At 35.4% G+C, this 16,931-nt stretch overlaps 1 protein-coding gene across 2 annotated transcripts; it reads right to left on the bottom strand.

Annotated features, from left to right (window-relative positions):
* Positions 1–9,241: 9,241 nt before the first annotated feature.
* On the bottom strand, positions 9,242–13,397 carry LOC127660090 (ras-related protein Rab-9B-like). Of its 2 annotated transcripts, none has more exons than XM_052150157.1 (2): positions 13,351–13,397; positions 9,242–10,529 (listed from the first exon to the last, which is right to left on the bottom strand). In XM_052150157.1, the coding sequence occupies exon 2, from the start codon at positions 10,491–10,493 to the stop codon at positions 9,885–9,887; it is 609 nt and encodes a 202-aa protein (XP_052006117.1). In that variant the 5' UTR covers positions 10,494–10,529; positions 13,351–13,397; the 3' UTR covers positions 9,242–9,884. The 2 variants fall into 2 exon arrangements, with proteins under 2 accessions (XP_052006117.1, XP_052006118.1); XM_052150158.1 differs by lacking the exon at positions 13,351–13,397 and adding an exon at positions 11,052–11,061.
* Between the last annotated feature and the right edge of the window lie 3,534 nt (positions 13,398–16,931).

Here is a 16,931-nt window from a genome sequence, read left to right as displayed (position 1 = left end):
AGTCGTTAGAAGACGAACTGCAAGTGTAAAATTGCCTTACTTTCTCTTTAAAAGAGATGCTGTTTGTAATATCTTTCGTCCATAATGTGCATGAAAGGGAAATAATCTTTTTAAATATTTTAGTTTTTAGTAACATTTTTTAGTATTTTTACTTTTATGTAATTTATCTTTCATAATAACTTTGTAGATTTTAATATGTACCATGAAAATATACGACAGTGTCATTTATACAGCGATGTTGTAATTGTAATTATACAGGTAATTGAGTTAAAAATTCCCCAGTGTTCAGTGGATAAACACCCTTTCCAGTGCCCAAATTCATGTTCGTGATATACTGATTAACAACATACGGAGCTAGGGAGAAAGGTGAGATGCATTCATTCTCGCTAGCTAGCTAGCTAATTATCTAGCTGTGTCCCAAACAACACACTATGCACTTACAAAATATTCCATGCACTCAGTCATGTATTGTATGAATTTTCAAAGTGTAGCATCATTCCAAATGGAACACATACTGCACGGAAGTGTTCACTGTTTAACAGTTGACGGAAGTGACGTTTCAAGCACACATGGTGTGTTGCCGCTAGCTTTAGCACATTAGCCAACCTCAGTTCAACATTTGTATTTTAAACAATGCACCTATTCACACTGCTTGGGGTGATGGTAAAGCATTCAACTCACATTTGTAAGGTGCTGTATCCATTGAAGTTTTGCTAGCTGCTTCACTCTTTATTATTTACAACTGAAGGGTGTATTCCACACTCCGTTTTGACAATTGAAAAAGTACACTTCTTTTTACTGCATTTTCAGTGTTAACATACTACTCACACTACTTGCACTACAAAATGGCGTAGAATAGTGCAGAAGTGTGCGGTTTGGGATGCCCCTCTACTGTCTGTCGGATACTGTCTGTGTGTCTGACTGTAAGGCCTGTATAACTTTTTAAAGTTTGAAATTTTTAAAACTATTTTTAATAAGAATTTTTCAAACCAACTTTAAAGTTTGTATTGACAAACTGTACCTATATAGTTTCACCAATGTAATGGTAATATGCACCATTGTTATGTGCCCTCATCTCGTCAACACGTTAATTTTGACATGACTTGAAGGCGGCAATTAATTTGTAATTATAGAAACCGATCATTATTGGAGCAACCCCCTCCAACCCCCCTTAGTACTACTTTTTTATAACTTTTTAAATAATGAGACTTGATAGGACTCTTGATTTTTACTTTATATGTGCCTACTATCAAATGTGTTTACAGTAAGTATAGTCCATTTGAGGCAGTTTGCAGAGATTATTAGAACCTAAATGACTTCATTGTATAGAAAATGTAATTTAAAACAAAAATGTAAAAAAAAAAATCTTTTAAAAAAGTATTTGGAAGATATCGTATACTAAGATTTTAGTCAGATGCACAAAAAGGAAAATTCTCACAGTGGTGATGGTTTCCATGGTGATCATCCCTCACATCTGGTTGCCATGGAGTCAGACAGAGCAATGTGTGTTGTTTTCTTGTGACCTCGGCACTTTTTTCTCACAGACTCTTGAAAGGGCTGAGAAATGTGTAAACAATGGAGCTGCCCCACATTGTTCAGGAGCCAGTTTGAAGAAAGCCCCATCACAATCCCATGCTAGGGGTCAGTTTAAGCATCAGAAGATATCGCCCACCGACAAAGAGGGTTCTGGGACTATTGAGCTGCTTAAATAAAAGCCCTTCTATGACTGGTGCACAGATAGGACTAATAATGTTTTTGCAGTTATTTAGCCGATGTTGTTGCTAATATTATTTTTCGTGGCTGGAATATTTTCTCCCCACTCAAAAAGACGAATTTGTAGATGTAGAAGACAAAAAGAAAAGCAGCCATTATCAGACATAGCCTATTTTATATTTAATTGTTTGCTGTAGATGTAGATATAAATCCTTCATATCACTTTCAAGAGTTAACCATTTTATTTTCAATTTAGCATGCTTTTTTTATTATTTGCTCCTGAATGTTTTTGATAATGACAGTATCTGAGCCTGAGACAAAGGGTGTTTGATCACCCCCTAGTGTTTGGTGAAAGCAATTGTTTAACTTGGAGTTAAAGGAACAGTTCACCCAAAAATCGAAATTCTGTCACCATTTCAACATATGCCAACTCGGATGAGATTTGAGCGCTATGGTGAAGGGGAAGATTTTCAGTGAATAACAATTGAAATTTCAGTCTGTTCCTTACTCAAAGCTATCATACAGCTTCAAAAGACTTGGGGTATAGCACACAAGTTGTATTAGGACTACTTTTAAGATACTTATATGGTGCTTTTTCTACTTTTTGGAGGTCGACAGCATCTGTCCATCTTTACTTTTATTGTATGGGAAAGAGCATCATGAACATTCTTTAAAATCTCTTTTTGTGTTCCATTTAAAGAAAATCAGACATGCTTGGATTGACATGAGGGTGGGGAACTATCCCTTTAAAAAACAGACTGTATTGTTTTGTTACTCTAATTATCAGGAGAATATTGTAGTTATTGTATAACTTTTTGTTCTTTTCTTTTTTGCTACATTTTGTACTAATCAATGTTTTTATTTTGTTTAGTAAAATTTCCTAAATAGCACTAACACTATTTACAGTAGCTATTTTGTATACAGTCAATGCTTAATTCTTATTTAAAGCTTGGCTGCACTGTTTGTTGGTGTATTTGGTGCTGTAAAAACGGACAGTTTGGGAGTTTAGCTGCAAATAAAAAGTCGATGACTTTCACCAATGGTTCGGTTCAGTTTGATTTTGACAGTAAAGAGACTTTAATGCTTGTCTTTAGTAGGGATGCACCGATGTGAAAATGCTTACCCAGTACCGATACCAGTTTTAACAAAAAACCATAGGCTAATAATGATAGCTATATTCTGACTCTTATCTTAGTTTGTCATCACATCGCTATTTTACATAGGAATGCTTAATAAATGTACAGAGATTGTACAAAAGCTTTTTACTGTTCTAACAATAAATAATTTCCAGTGATCATTGGATCTGTTGAACACACGACAGGCCAAAATTGTAAAGAGAACCACATTGAAATTTAAATGTAAGATAAAAAGTATGCATGAAAACGAAATATGATAACATGAGGATTGCTATGAAAAAACTATTATTTTATATTTCTAAAACATTTTTGCACTTCTGTTTTTGCCGTTCCAAACATAGCCTAAGGTTTAGTAATCATGCAAGGCCATATTGTGATTTCAATCTTAATTCAATCAATCGTTCAGCATTAATGGATATCATATTATATCTCAGAAGTCAAAGTCTGCAGGTTTCAAAGCAGTTTGGATGATTTCCCTCATCATGTAGCCTATAGGTAAGTGCAGCTTTCACAATTGTCACGAATGTTCGCAGCTTTTATTCCGCATTAACATGAGAACGAGAAAGAATAAAAAGGAAATATTACAGGAGTGCAAACCCTTCTACATATTGTGGCTATTATTATGTCTGGATAGTGCATTTGAATACACAGTTTTCACAAAGTGTGTTACTAATTAATTATAAATAAACCAGTTTTTCATATCAGCATTTTCATGCATGATTAGGCCGATGGTAAACACTGGCAGCCGATACATCGGTGCATCACTAGTCTTTCCTGTGTAGCATCACTCTAGATGTACTGCAGCTCGTTTTGTCATTCGTAGATTCACTGTCCACTGCACCTCACAGCATGGCGGCTTGTTTTAAAATAACAACATCGCAGGGAGAAGGATGAGATGAGACGGCATACACTCTTTGGGCGACTGTTAAATGAGTACAGAGGAAGTCTGCGCTCTCCCTATGCACTTCGCACGGCTCACGTGTGACTAGACGCCCAGGCCTTCTGCTGAATCCACACTAATACACTTCAGTTTGAAAAAGCATTTATTTCACCATGTTTACAACTCTCCACACTAGAACTGACGTTTTCCTTAAACTTTGACATTGAGAAACTAAACCAGAGTTTTCAAACTGAAACAGATTAGTGTGGATTATAGTGTTGCTCCTGAAAATCCTGTCAAATGACATCATGGACGAAAGACTGTTTAAGTTACAAAGATTGTTATTCTGTTAAAGGGAGATTTTGAGAATGTGTTTAAATGACATCGCATGAGTTAAAGGAATATTACGGGTTCAGAATAAGATCAATCAACATCATTTGTGGCATGATGCTGATTACCAAAAAATTTTAAATGACGATAATAAATGCGAATCGTCATTTTTGTGGAATTACAGTGTTTCTGGCCTTGCGTTGGCATGGCAACGAAGTTGTAAAATTGGATATAACTTTACACAGAAATGGTTAGTAACTGATTTTATCAAATTAAAATCATGTTAACACACATATTGTTTGTCTTGTGGCTATACTTTTGACATTTGTGAGTATTTTAATGTTTGCAGATTGGCCCCCATTCACTTCCATTGTAAGTGCCTCACTGTAACCCAGATTTTGCTTTTTTTTTTAAGAAAAGGAGGAATGAGGCGACATATATATTTTTGGAAATCAGCATTATGCCACAAATGCTGCTGATTGAGCTTAACCTGTACTTAACCCAGAATATTCCTTTAAAACCTTGAATCAGTGCGCCTTAAGTGTTGAATGTAGTTAATGCCATTAAAAATGTATCTATACATAAATAAATGACAATTCAAAGGCAGCGATAATTATTTCATTTAAAGGGACCAACAAACATTCTCTCATCCCTTTTTTACTATCTTTTTAAGCCACGGTTGAGATGATAGGACTCTTACTTTATATGCCTACTATTAGATGTTATTGTTTACATTTAGCAAACGAGACCATTTGAGGAAATAGGTATAGCTGCAGGCCGGAGACCTCAAAATGGGGGCGGAATATCCAAAAGAGAGCAGGGTTACTCCAAATGGGGGTTGCACCGACTCAAAAGGGTTAAGGTTAGGGAAAGGGTTAGATAAGTTTAGGGGCTTCCTATATTTGGAGCTCACGTCCCTTTTTAGAGCTATGCCTGCAGCTATATCCTTCTTTGCAGAGCAACCAAGAACCTAAAGACTGCAAAGATTGAGTGCATTTACATGCACAATATAACACTGATTGCTTAATAAGTCAACATGTAAGGTCAATTAAACGCCTTCAACAGTTTTTCTTCATCAGGTTAAAGTATAACCCTTTTTTCACATTACATGAAAACACCTTTACCCGTGTTCTCGCCGGCTTATCAACGATGCGTTCAAGTCTCATGTTTTCAGTCAGATTTTTGGTGGTTATTAGCGTACAGACCTTATTTATGGTAGTGCCATCTTTGATTTTTAATGGGAATGACAACAAGGCTGTGAGGGATCCTTTCTGGAGATTTTATTGTCTACTGAACAGTCTTGGAAAGATGTTTTTACACTGTTTTGTCCTTGGAACGATCCAAAAACATTCTCAACTGCAGTGCAGCTCATTGAAAAGACTTCACTTCAATCCCTCACAGCCTAGTTGTCATTCCCGTCGAAAATCAAAGATGGCGTTGATGTGAATAAGGTCTATAGGTGTGCGTGTAAGCACACACAATGTAAATGACAGTACAAGACAAAACAAAATCATAAGCATAAACCACACATTTTATGGTTGCAGACTGTTTATTCATCACATGGGATTCTTGCAAACTAAATTAGTTTGCAAACAAACGCAGTCTTGACCTCCATATTGCATTGGAGTTGACATAAGACAGTAGGGTACAAGTTTGAGGAGCTGCCCAGCCCTTTCCAGGGATCATAACATAACCCCTGCTTACAAAATACACCAGATGACGCATTTTGTGAATGTACAGTCATTTCCATGTCAGTTAATGCAGTATTTAAACATGAACGCACAGCAGTGTGCCACACCTTGAACAAATCAAAACGGTAAAATGATAACATAGTCAGTTCATTCAGTTCAGTAATGCCCTTTCATATTCATCCCCAGCATCATTACTGTGGTAGTGACTGGTTACTCTGACATACTTACATATAAATGACAGTATAATTGATGGAATACAATACTCATGTGCATGTAACATAACAGATACTGAGACAGGAATGGTACAACTCAAGCTCAAATGGGTGAATCTCACAAAAACTGTCAAGAACATGTCCAGGTCATATTTCACCCCAAAAAAATACATATATATTTTTTTTTTTTACACACAAAAACAAAAACCTATTTTTAAGACAGTTAAGATTATTATAATTTCAATTATTTTTTTTTGGATTAAGACATTATTTTCATGAAAATTAAGTGCATTACCCAAATAAATTATCATTATTGTAATGCAAACATTATATTTTTAACAGATATATAATGTGTTCACTATGCTTTTTGTAATTGTAATTACCAACACAATGATTTTTCATTTTTAAATTAAAATCAGGATGAAAAAGACAGTAAAACAAATAGTATCATAATATATAAATACTTAATAATTTAAATCATTTTTTTTCCTTCATATTACAGTAATGAGAATGACATTTTTACATTATGGAAATCTGGCTGTAAATTATACGATCTGGTCATTTGTTTGTGAGATTAATGCACTTATTCCAGACCTTCAGGCAATTTGCTTATCAAATTGAGCCAACAAATTTTAACAGATTTATCAAAAGACTTTTGTTACACTAAAAATGTAAGGTACATTACATAAACACTATGTAATACAGATCTGATCATGTAACATTTCTTCACTTTTAACCAGATGATTAGTACCTTCATTTGCTTGATCAGTAAACAGACAGTCAAATACAGATTTGACAATATTTGGGTTGGAACTGAATATGTACAGTACCTGTCTGTCCAACCGTTTGAGAACAAGAAACAGTGTTTCATCTGTAATTATTTCACAGTGTAACAATAAAGTTTGAGACCTTACAGGTATGCACTACGCAGCACTATGCGAGCACAACAATCAACAAAAACAAACCAAGCTGTGTTTAACATGTGTAACATACGAGAACAACAAATTATATGAATGTATGATTGCAGGAAGTAAGTGAAACATCAGCTACATGTCACGCTTTAAATGCAGGGAGCGCTAGCAAGTGCTATAAACGTTTAAGAAAATCAGTTGTCCATTTTCCACACACTTGGGTCTCTCTAATTGTTAAGACTCCAACGTTCTGCTTGATTTAGCAAAAGACTGAGAATACATTTGTATTTAGGGAACAAATCACTTGAAAATGTGAGCAGCAAAAGTTGAGAGTTCTGTCATTATTCACTCACCCTCATGTCGTTCCCAACCCATATGACTTTCCTCCTTTGGCTGGACACAAAAACAGATATTTTGAGGAATGTTCACGCCACTTAGCCCGTATTGTGCACTATATTCCAAGTCTTCTGAAACTATACAATAGCTTTGTATGGTGACATTTTAAGATGCTTTTTTGGAGCTCAACAGTGTCCGTTTCATTGTATGGAAAAGAGAAGCTTAGACATTCCGCCAAACATCATCTTTTGTGTTCCACTGAAGAAAGATATGCTAGTTTGTGAGTAAATGATGACAGAATTGTCATTTTTGGGTGAACTATTCCTTTAAGAAAGATTAGTTACAAATAGAGTACCTATAAATGAAATTGTGACTTCGGCACTAAAGCAAAAGCTGTTCACGAGTGCCCTTTACTCTTTAAAAAAAAAAAAAAAAAAAAAAAAGATAAAATGAGGAAAAGAACTGTGCATTTGTACCTCTGTACCTTGTCACAAATTAAGAATAACTTTAAAATACATTTTTAAAAATTATCTTTCGATACCAAAACAGAAAAAATATTCCTTTCCCTGTAACAATAATGCTCTACTGATGTGAATCAAATGATTTGTTAGCAATATGCTAGCAAATATGTATTTTTAAATAACAAACAAAAGGTGTAGGGTGAATAGGGTGAATCTCACAAATTGAAGTCTATGTCATATTTCACCCCAAGATCAAAAGGAGAAAATAAGAAATTATATTTTGCATTAAGAGAATGAAGCCTATTTTTAGAACCATTAAGATTTTTTGCATTGTGACATCACTTTCATGACAATTAATCACATTTATCCATCATGCTAAGAATCTCATTCTCATTATTAAAATCAGAACAACTTAAATGCAGCACAAAAAAATTATATATATACACACACACACACACACACATACACACTACCATGATTTAAAATACTATTTTGTTTCACATTACAGTAATAAGACTTTCAGAGGAATTTTGTTTAATTATCAAGAAAATATCACAATGCAAAATATCTTCATGATCAAACATAATTTTCTTTATGCAAACAATTTCTTATTTTATTTATTGTGATTTTGGGGTGAAATTTGACCAGGACATTTGCTTGACTGTTTATAATTCAGTTAAAGAATAACTTTACAAAGCAAATGCATTTTTCGAACCATTTCAATACCAAATATTCTTTGGAGCCCCTTAGAGGAATGGGAGGGAATTTCATTTCTGTAATAGTTTTGCATTCCCTCTTAATAGTTTGGGTTCCTTAGCAAAAGCTTTATCCATCCCTTACAAAAGTGAACCATGGTTTTACTACTTTAGTTCAACTGTGCCATTTGTAGTAAAACCATAATACAGGAAAACCAAAACTATGGTGATAAATATCATCATTCTCCAAAAAACAAAAACATGGTTACAATAGTTTTACTATAGTAACACTATGGTTATTTTATGTGTATAAGTACCATGGCTTAATTGTTCCTACCAAAAAAAAAAAAAAAAAAAAGTAAAATGAAAGAAATATTCCGGGTTCAGGACAAGTTAAGCTTAATCGACAGCATTTGTGGCATAATGTTGATTATCAAAAAAAAAATACATTAGACTCCTCCCTCCTTTTCTTTAAAAAAAGCAGCGAGGCACTTACAATGGAAGTGAATGGGGGCCAATCTGTAAACATTAAAATACTGTTTCAAAAGTATTGCCACAAGACGTGAACAATATCCATGTTAACATGGTTTTACTGTGACAAAATCACTTAATAACCTTTTCTGTGTCATTTGTTATTAAAGTTATTGGCAGTTTTACGACTTCGTTGCCATGACAATGCAATGTCATCAAACCCTAAAATGACTGTAAAAATTATGATTTTAACAACTTCACGGCTAAAATAATACACAAGTTTTAACATAAAAATGTATGTAAGTGCTTTTATAAAATTGTAAGCTTCACATTTCTGCCCCAAATCGGCCCCATTTACTTTTTTGTAAGTGCCTCACTGTTTTTTTTTTACTAAAAGGAGGGACGAGTCTAAATGTTGTCAAATGTCTAAAAATATCTAATATCTAAAAATGTTTTGTGATAATCAACATTATGCCACAAATGCTGCCGATTAAGCTTAACTTGTATTGAACCCGGAATATTCCTTTAATTTTGCAAACATTTTGTCGTTATAATATCACGCTAACAACGTTTCCTCACACAGCTTTCTTTTTATACTTTAGGAAGGTGGTACCTTGCAAGGGGAAAAACTTTGTAAACCCCTCCTTTAAGGGACTGCGTCAATCTTAGGTTATGTTTACTGGAATATCAGACAAACAGGGTACCACCATAAAATAATGAAACAGTAAAATGCTCCATACAAAACAGCAGAATGTTGAAGAGAGGCTAAATCTGCACTGTGCGAGCTCTTGGAGATCTGAGCAGGTGGGGATCTCCAGGACATGAAGCAATCATAAAACACTATTATAAAAGCCCCACGTCACAAGCATGGAATGTGTTTTTTGTGCCAGACTGTGAAGAGATAAATATATATAAAATACCTTTACTGTTATATAGGACCATAATTCTGTTGCACATGTAGCCAGGTCACCAAAGAGACGCATCTGACTACAATTGTGCCTGTACCACATAGAAAGTCCATCAAGGCCAGGATCAATTTGGAGGCACCTCAGCAGCAAGAAGAACGAGCCACTTTACGGTTTCCATGTAGATCAATGGTGCTACTCAGCAGGTTGTGATCAATCGTGTCCTCCCCTGCTAGAACTTCCCGAACCGCAGCTTCAAAAGCAGAGCACACGTTGGTGTCGTCCTTCGCGCTGGTCTCAAAGTACGGACAGCAACCGTTCTCCTCGCACCAAGCCCTGGCTTCGTCCTGGCCAACTTCGCGTTCTTCCTTGTCCACCTTGTTTCCGAGCACCACAAAGGGGAAGCGCTCCGGGTCTCGTACATCAGAGTAATACATGAACTCCTTCTTCCAGCAGCCCAGGTTTTGGAAGCTCTGCAGATTGTCCACTGCGAACGTGAGCAGGCAGCAGTCTGCGCCACGGTAGAAGGGCGTACGCAGGCTCTTGAAGCGTTCCTGGCCCGCCGTGTCCCAGATCTGGAGGGTGACGAGTCGACCGTCAATTTCGAGGTCGCGGTTGAGGAATTCCACGCCAATGGTGTGGAACGACTGCGAGTCAAAGCGGTCGGTCACGTAGCGATTCATAATGGAGCTTTTCCCCACACCGCCGTCTCCCAGGAGAATGACCTTCAGTAAGAGGCTCTTCCCACTCATAACGGCCTCCGTGCTATCACACGTGCTCAGTGTAACCTGACAAAACACACACAGAAACAAGTATGCATACTATTTCAATAAGTGAACACAAAATAAAGAATACAACAATGGCATATATACAGATAAACAAACAACTGCAGGTAATGTAATATAGTTGATGATCTATGAAGGAATACCAGTGTCAAAACCTCTCAAAACAGTGTAAAGGTAATAGTGATTTTTTTATCTGGTTTGGGTCAGGTACCTTAGTGTGTGACCCTCAGACTTTAGCCAGGACAACACCCTCTCAAATAGTGCATGGATTGTTTAAACACAGAACTGTCATCTGATTTCCTCTTTAATTTTGCATGAAAGCAAATGTGCTCGTCTGTTACAGCTTGTTATTCGCCCAATAAATGTAGATTATCACAACAACATGCCACTGACAATATTAATAAACATAACTAATGGTACTGCTATCTACCATCTGAAACAGTGGTTCTCAACTGGTTTTGCTTCAGGACCCAGAAATTACATTGGACATCAAGTGCCGACCCAACCCAATAAAAAAAAACTAACCTCTATTATATGAAGCCTATTGTGGCACATGCACAGTGTTGTCTCTTCCTCGTCAGTGCTGTTTATAATGTCAGGGCTTTCGATCTGTTTGAGAAGTTTGACTTCCTCAATAGCGCTTTAAACTAGAAAATGATCTCTAGAATGCAAATGGGTTCCATCACTGTGGTCTGCACAGCGATATCAAGGGAAGCCTGGTTGTCACCCAAGCGCTGCAGAAATACAAGGTTAGAACAGAGCAGATCACTGGCACGAGTGGTTCTGAGATGGCTCGCGCGAGCTTTAATCTAATAGCCTTTTTTTAAGATGAGAAGCATACTGTATATAGCACATATAAAGCGTCGAACATGAGATGAATATAATTTCCATTTGTCTCTGTGACTCTGTGAATTTAAATGGAGATAGAACCCTGGCATTGTCCTTTCCCTGCCGCGACCCATTTTTGGGTTGTGATCCACCAGTTTTTATTATTATTAGTATTATTATTAGGGCTGTCAATCAATTAAAAATGTTATCGAATTAATGACATGGTGTCCCGATTAATTAATAGTGATTAATTGCATATACAAATATTTGCTGAGAAAGCCCCTCATATAACAATAATTCAATATATAATGATAAAATGATTATACATAGTTGTCTTTAAATATTAAAAAATTATATATATAAAATAAAAAATATTCAGATAATTAAAATGCATTACAGAAGAGTTCATCATTGATAAGTCAATACAAAAAGCAGCTTTAGAATACAATGTATTGTTTACTACCATATTATTGATCATAAGTCAATCATTGTCATACAGTTCACAGCAATCCATTTCACATTTGTCAATCAGTTCGAGATTTATTTTGAGGGCTTGTTTAAGGACCCGTCAATTAACACCTGCGTTGTAAATATCGTTGCGTCATAAACATAAAATGTTTAGGTCACTGTGTCAAGTTAAATATAGTTTAATACTCAATCTTTAAACACATCTTGAGATCCCTTAGATCACATTTTCGTAACGCATGTTTGTGTTGTTCTGCTTACTGAAGAGTTTTCTTCACTGTATAAACTGCACATTGCTCAAACAGCTGAAATATCACTTACTGCCCTCTGGAGTAAACAGGTGGTACTACAAGCTTGCATTTCTCAGGAATCTTCCTTTTTACGGTCCGGGGGCATTTGCGATTAATTGCGTAAATATTTTTAACGCGTTAATGCATTAAATCGACAGCCCTAAGTATTATTCATTTATTTTTGTGAAAGTTTGAGTAAATATAATGCTAAATAAAGTTAATTAATTTTTTATATATATTATACTATACATTGTGATCAGTTGAATGCCACTTTGATGAATAAAAGTACCAATTTCTTTCCATAAGAGCAGAACCTGTACATTATTCCAAACCTTTGGCCGCCCGTGTATAATATGTAATTTAATATTATATTAATTACATATTTTAATTATATAAATGATATATCCTATTATATCGGCATGTCGGAGACCCTGCTGTCTGGTTATCGGTTGACCTCTAAAACCAAGCCTTAAAATAAATTACAAAAAACCATACACTATACATTACAGTAAAACCACAATAAATACATATGTCAAATCACAATACATTAATGGAATATCCTTCGAATAGTTCAATATTCCTTTAAAATATTTCTGTCATTTTCATTTCCTTCTTTTTTCATGACAGTGGTGACTAACAACATCTAACCACAGTAAGTCTGGTATTTGACTGTTTTACTGTGCAGATTGGAAACCTGTCTGTATTAGAACAGTAGTGAAATACTGAACAGATTATTACGAGCCTCTTACCTGGCATATTTAAGTTAAAAAGTGGTCCTTTTAAAATATGCAAAGCTTTACACTGTAACATTCTATAAGATGTAGTAAATATCTCATGCATCGGAACAGTTTTACTGTTACTTTCAGTCCATATTACAGTGAACAGGAAACAGATGATTGCTCTACGCGCATGCGCACACGTGCATGACAGCTTTGTTTTTAGCATACTAGTGCTCAAGCTAACGTTTGTCTTTATTATTCTGCGTATGCTAGTAGTTAAAATTATATCATACTATTAGGAATACAACTTTTTACATTTGTATTTGGCATTGTAATTCATTAAAACATTATAAGTCTGCGTTACCTCTAACTAGCTCCAAGATTAGCATAGGTTTTATTAAATAAACAGCTATTTTATAAATGTATACTACTAGATACAGTTGAAATAAGATAATGTTAAAGGTTTTAAAATAACTTTGGTCTGAAATGAGAACAATCGTGTAAAAATACTCTCTGAATTACCTCATACTGTAACGCGCGCAGTGCTGCTGATGCTGCTGTTGATGAGATTGCACACGCGCTGCGTGAGTGCGTGCGTGCGAACGTGCGTGATAGTGAGGAAGAGAAATACACATCTATTTGGATTTATTTTATATGGTTTATCTTTTATTTTCATGCATGATTTTGTTTTAATAAAGGTTTAAAAATGACTTGAACATACATGTTATATTTGACTTTTTTTTTCTTTCTCTCTTTTTAAAGATACGTAGGCCTAATAGCAATTATATTATTAAGTAAAAATACCAAAGTTGAGCATTTTTGGGAGGTATTTTAAGGTATTTAGTCCTTATTTAGCTCTAAATTACACCATTCATTTTCATATAAAACAAGCACATTTTATGTTATCTTCACTTCAATAATAAAAAAAAACTTAATTTCAGTCAATTGAAAGTGTCAAAACTTCACAATTTGTCATGCATTGAGGCTCTCTGGTGACATCTGGAATAAATTGTAATAATAATATTGTAGAATAATCATTTTTTTTAGATGGTATAATAATCATTCTTAGATATCAAAATACTTATATGAGTTTCTAGGCCTTTGTGTGAGCCAGGAGAGAGCATATGAGGTTACTAAAAGTGTTGATGCTGCAGAGAACACAAAGAATGGTATACAACCTTGAAATACAGGATGTACTTCTTTAATCAGTTATTATATGAATGGTGTCTTGTATTTTTGCAGCTGGTGTTTTGCTGTTTTTGTTAATTAGTAGTATTCTGACATATATCCTTGATGTATTTCCTTTATGCTGACACGTATCTCTAAAATATATGGTGTGTCTCATTAAAATACAGGATGCACTTCTTACTGAAAACACTTTTAATAAGTTAGATATCTTTGGTATGATATGTTTCTGGCATGGTGTTTTACCCTGATGAGTTAAATATCTTTGGAGCTTGTATTTTCTTTCATTAATCAAATGATACTGTGTATGAACAAACAAGGCCGCCTCATTATGAGGGTACACTGAAATGTAGGGCAAAGGTAAAAGGTATGTGATGGGGACATGGCTGTTTGTATCATACACAGGTGTTTCTAAAATTGATGCACTTTTACCATGAACTATGACTTATGTCAAAAATAAGTGGAGTTACCAGTTGATGTATGTTTTTAAAAAATAATTAGATGGGGGATTTTCCACCAATATTTAATTAGTGAGGAAAATAGAACATATTGGTGGCGAAGGAAAGAGACAAGAGTAATTATTCTATTGGTCAGAGATAATGGGCAAGATGATAACAAAAAGGTATATAACTGAGAACTCAGGAGGATAGAGTCAGAACGGACAGCTGGCCGGTCTCATGTTTGTTGGTGTTCAATAAACTACAATTTTGGCATCTGGAACTCAAGACTCCGAGAGTTTTCTTACAACTTAGAGAGATTCATCGCGATATTCCACGACAATAATTACATGAAATAACAACTGTAGATGACTTCAGTGCTCCATGCATTAGCTGACCTCTATAAACTCTTATCACAAGTTATACATTGGATATGCACTGGTGGCCAAGTGGTTTGGAATAATGTACAGATTTTGCCCTTATGTAAAGGAATTGGTACTTTTATTCACCAAAGTGTCATTCTATCTTCACAATGTATAGTCAGGACATTAATAATGTGAAAAATTACTATTACAGTTTGAAACTACTACTTGAACTACTTTTAAAGTGTTCTCATAAAAAAATCCTCCACATGCCGCAATGACAGCTTTGCAGATCCTTGTCATTCTAGCTGACAGTTTGTCCAGATACTCAGGTGACCTTTCACCCCACACTTCCTGTAGCACTTGCCATAGATGTGGCTGTCTTGTCGGGCAATTCTCACACACCTTACAGTCTAGCTGATCCCACAAAAGCTCAATGGGGTTAAGATCCATAACACTCTTTTCCAATGATCTGTTGTCCAATGTTTGTGTTTCTTTGCCCACTCTAAACTTTTCTTTTTGTTTTTCTGTTTCAAAAGTGGCTTTTTCTTTGCAGTTCTTCCCATAGGGCTGCAACCCCGAGTCTTCTCTTTACTGTTGTACATGAAACTGGTGTTGAGCGGGTAGAATTCAATGAAGCTGTCAGCGGAGGACATGTGAGGCGTCTATTTCTCAAACTAGAGACTATGATGTACTTATCCTCTTGTTTAGTTGCACATCTGGTCTTCCACATCTCTTTCTGTCCTTGTTAGAGACAATTGTGCTTTGTCTTTGAAGACAGTAGTGTACACCTTTGTATGGAATCTTCAGTTTTTTGGCAATTTCAAGTATTGTATAGCCTTCATTCTTCAAAACAATGATTGACTGACGATTTTCTAGAGAAAGCAGTTTCTTTTTTGCCATTTTGACCTGATATTGACCTTAAGACATGCCTATTGCACATTGTGGCAACTCAAAAACAAACACAATGACAATGTTCAGCTTCATTTAATGAACCAAATAGCTTTCAGCTGTGTTTGATATAATGGCAAGTGATTTCTCTATAACCAAATTAGCAATTTAGCATGAAGGATAAGGTGTTGGAGTGATGGCTGCTGTAAATGTGGCCTGTCTAGATTTAATCAAAAATGACTTTTTTCAAATAGTGATGGTGCCGTTTTTGTTGTTGTGGTTGAAGTGTCAGATTTTGCAATCAAAGTCTAATCTGATTGTGTAATAAAGAAAAGACTGAGATATTATTTTGTTACCTGTCATTTATTTCAAACATCAAACATCCAAATTCGAGCATAAACTCTGTCACACAGGGGTCAGACTCAGACTTTGACCTGTGTGGTATGTTTGGTATAAGACAGGTTTGTCTACACTTGTCTACTACAAACCAGCATGTGTGTGTGCGTGCATGTTTTATTCATTGTGGATGTTTTTTAGTCTCACCCCTTATTTATTTATTTACATTTACATTTATGCATTTGGCAGATGCTTTTATACAAAGTGACTTACAGTGCACTTATTACAGGGACAATCCCCCCAGAGCAACCTGGAGTTAAGTGTCTTGCTCAAGAACACAATGGTGGTTGCTGTGGGGATCGAACCAGCGAACTTCTGATTACCAGTTATGTGTTTTAGCCCACTACACCACCACCACTACATTTCTGTATTTTAGTATTTCCAATTCATTTCCTATGGCGGGTCAAAAATGACCGGAAAATCACAAGTTTTGTTTATTTTATGACCTCTAAGACTTATCAAATCAATTCCAGATTTGTGTGTGTGTGTGTGTGTGTGTGTGTGTGTGTGTGTGTGTGTGTGTGTGTGTAGAAAGCTAGTGGAGGTTAAGTCAGCAAGATGTCTACCACTAAAAATAAAAGTTCTATTAAACAATTTTTTTTTAAATGGGTCCAAAAAGACCCGAAAAGCACACAAGGGTTAAGGGTATTTCACACAAATGCATTATATACATTCAATGTCAAAACAGACCTCAATGAAATCATTTTGTAATAGTTTGGTACATTAAATCTGTTTGATTCATTTTGTTTCATGCTACTCTGCTCTTGCTTTAGGGTTGCGTCAATGTGTTTAATGTAATTCTCACCCAGAACTCGAGACGGCGGTAATGATC

This window comes from Xyrauchen texanus, chromosome 19, assembly GCF_025860055.1.
Source record: "Xyrauchen texanus isolate HMW12.3.18 chromosome 19, RBS_HiC_50CHRs, whole genome shotgun sequence".
NCBI lineage: Eukaryota > Metazoa > Chordata > Actinopteri > Cypriniformes > Catostomidae > Xyrauchen > Xyrauchen texanus.
The sequence above is the reverse complement of the archived record's forward strand: the minus strand, read 5'-3'. Positions and strand labels throughout refer to the sequence as shown.

Coding starts and splice junctions, on each gene's coding strand:
- LOC127660090 (XM_052150157.1), bottom strand. CDS start 10,493: ATGAGTGGGAAGAGCCTCTTACTGAAGGTCATTCTCCTGGGAGACGGC.